We start from the raw sequence: 1,537 nt of genomic DNA on the forward strand, positions 1-1,537 counted from the left end.
TCGTCGTCGTCCCCGCCCGCAGTTCTGCCCCATTATTTCATCACATGACCACTAAAGGGTTAAGGATAATACCTACCAAATCTGCTGTGGTCTTGCCTGGTTCCCTGGATAGTACCATTGGGGAAGATTTCTAAATGAAATCCAGTCCTGCAGTATAGCTGCCTCCGCCTGAGGATCCCCTTTAAATGGTCCAAGTCCGTGACCGCAGGCCCCCTGGGTAGCCCACCTGCCTCAGACTGACCCAGGTGGTCACTTAACAAAACCGGACTATCCACCGGCAAAACGGGCACATTCCCAAAGGGTACTGCATCCTGCACACCGAAATAGTTCCCAACTTCACCTAAGGGAGCCATCAGAAGATTCTGCTTTTAGAGAATAAGAATAAACAATAATGATGGTGCCAAACCCAGGAGATATAAGATTAGGTATATTCCACTCCTCTCCTCTCCCCTCCCTAGCGCAGTTACAGAGAAAATGTTCTTTCTTCAATCCATTAAATGCATAAATAAAAGTAATATTCTGTTTTGACTGGTACAGGTTCAAGGTCAAACCAGTTAGTCTAAGAAACCACCACTTTATACTCACACACTGACATATTTATAAACATATAGATGTGTATATCTATATAAATGCATATATCCCCAGCTCTTAGCAAGCAATACGGTCTTCAGCCCATCCAACTGTAATAAAGAAAAAAATCCGTAGTTTCTCCATTTGGTTTAAGATAAGAATGACCATAGCAACTTAAATACCTAGGCGTTATAGGGATTTTTTTTTAAGATGCACAGGCTACGTCAGGATTTATGGATTCTGACTCCAGAAAGGCATGCGCTGTTTTTACTCTATAACAGACTGCATACATCAGCATGAATCCTGCAAAGGGGGAGGGGGGAAATCTCACGTTGTTGGCTGAGATAAATCCAAAAAAAAAAAAAAAGGAAAAAAGAAAAAGGAAAAAAAACTTTTGACGTCCAAATCTATTATCCAGAATTCTGAGGAGGCTCAGCAGATGTCCACTGGTTTAGGATTTTTGACGATCCACAAGCAAAGCAGCAACATACAAGTGCTTGTGTCTTTCTTGGCTGGCTCGAAACAGGTGTTGCTTCTGCAGGGCTCCCTGTGAAATGTTGTACTCCAGCACTGAGCTGCAGCTCTTGACTGTGGATCTCCATCCAGCACGCAGAGTGGCGCAGGAAGAGGCATTGGGCTGGGTTTAAGGTAGTCCTGATTGCTGCTGGAAGGATTCTCCGAGGTCCTAGCGCTCAGCCCTACCTGCTGCAATACAGAGCCGCTTCCAACGCTAGGCACGGCGTGGAGCGGCTCTTACTGCTCTGCGGCAGCGCGGCGCACGCAGGCAAATAAATAAATAAGTGGGCGAAACTTTGGGGGAGGAAAAAAGCGGCGCGATGCTAAATATACCGAGCCCGCCCGCTGCGGGAAGCGGGCTCCTCGGGAGATGCCCGCATAGCCCGAGTCCCCCTTGACATTGGCGGGGGGAGCAGGGCGGGCAGCGCCTTGCCAGCGGAGCCCGGCCCCG

At 48.0% G+C, this 1,537-nt stretch overlaps 1 protein-coding gene across 1 annotated transcript in view; it reads right to left on the reverse strand.

Moving 5' to 3' along the window:
* Positions 1–1,203, reverse strand: part of FGF9 (fibroblast growth factor 9) — a 27,794-nt gene extending 26,591 nt beyond the window's left edge. Inside the window, exons 1-2 of the mRNA XM_009279356.2 lie at positions 1,062–1,203; positions 77–340 (exon numbers count right to left, since the gene is read on the reverse strand). Coding sequence (XP_009277631.2) covers positions 77–340; positions 1,062–1,203 — 406 coding nt within the window. The remainder of the gene's footprint in view (positions 1–76; positions 341–1,061) is intronic.
* Positions 1,204–1,537: the final 334 nt, after the last annotated feature.

The sequence above is a fragment of the Aptenodytes forsteri genome, unplaced genomic scaffold (genome assembly GCF_000699145.1).
Source record: "Aptenodytes forsteri isolate BGI_AS27 unplaced genomic scaffold, ASM69914v1 Scaffold307, whole genome shotgun sequence".
In the NCBI taxonomy this organism is placed as follows: domain Eukaryota; kingdom Metazoa; phylum Chordata; class Aves; order Sphenisciformes; family Spheniscidae; genus Aptenodytes; species Aptenodytes forsteri.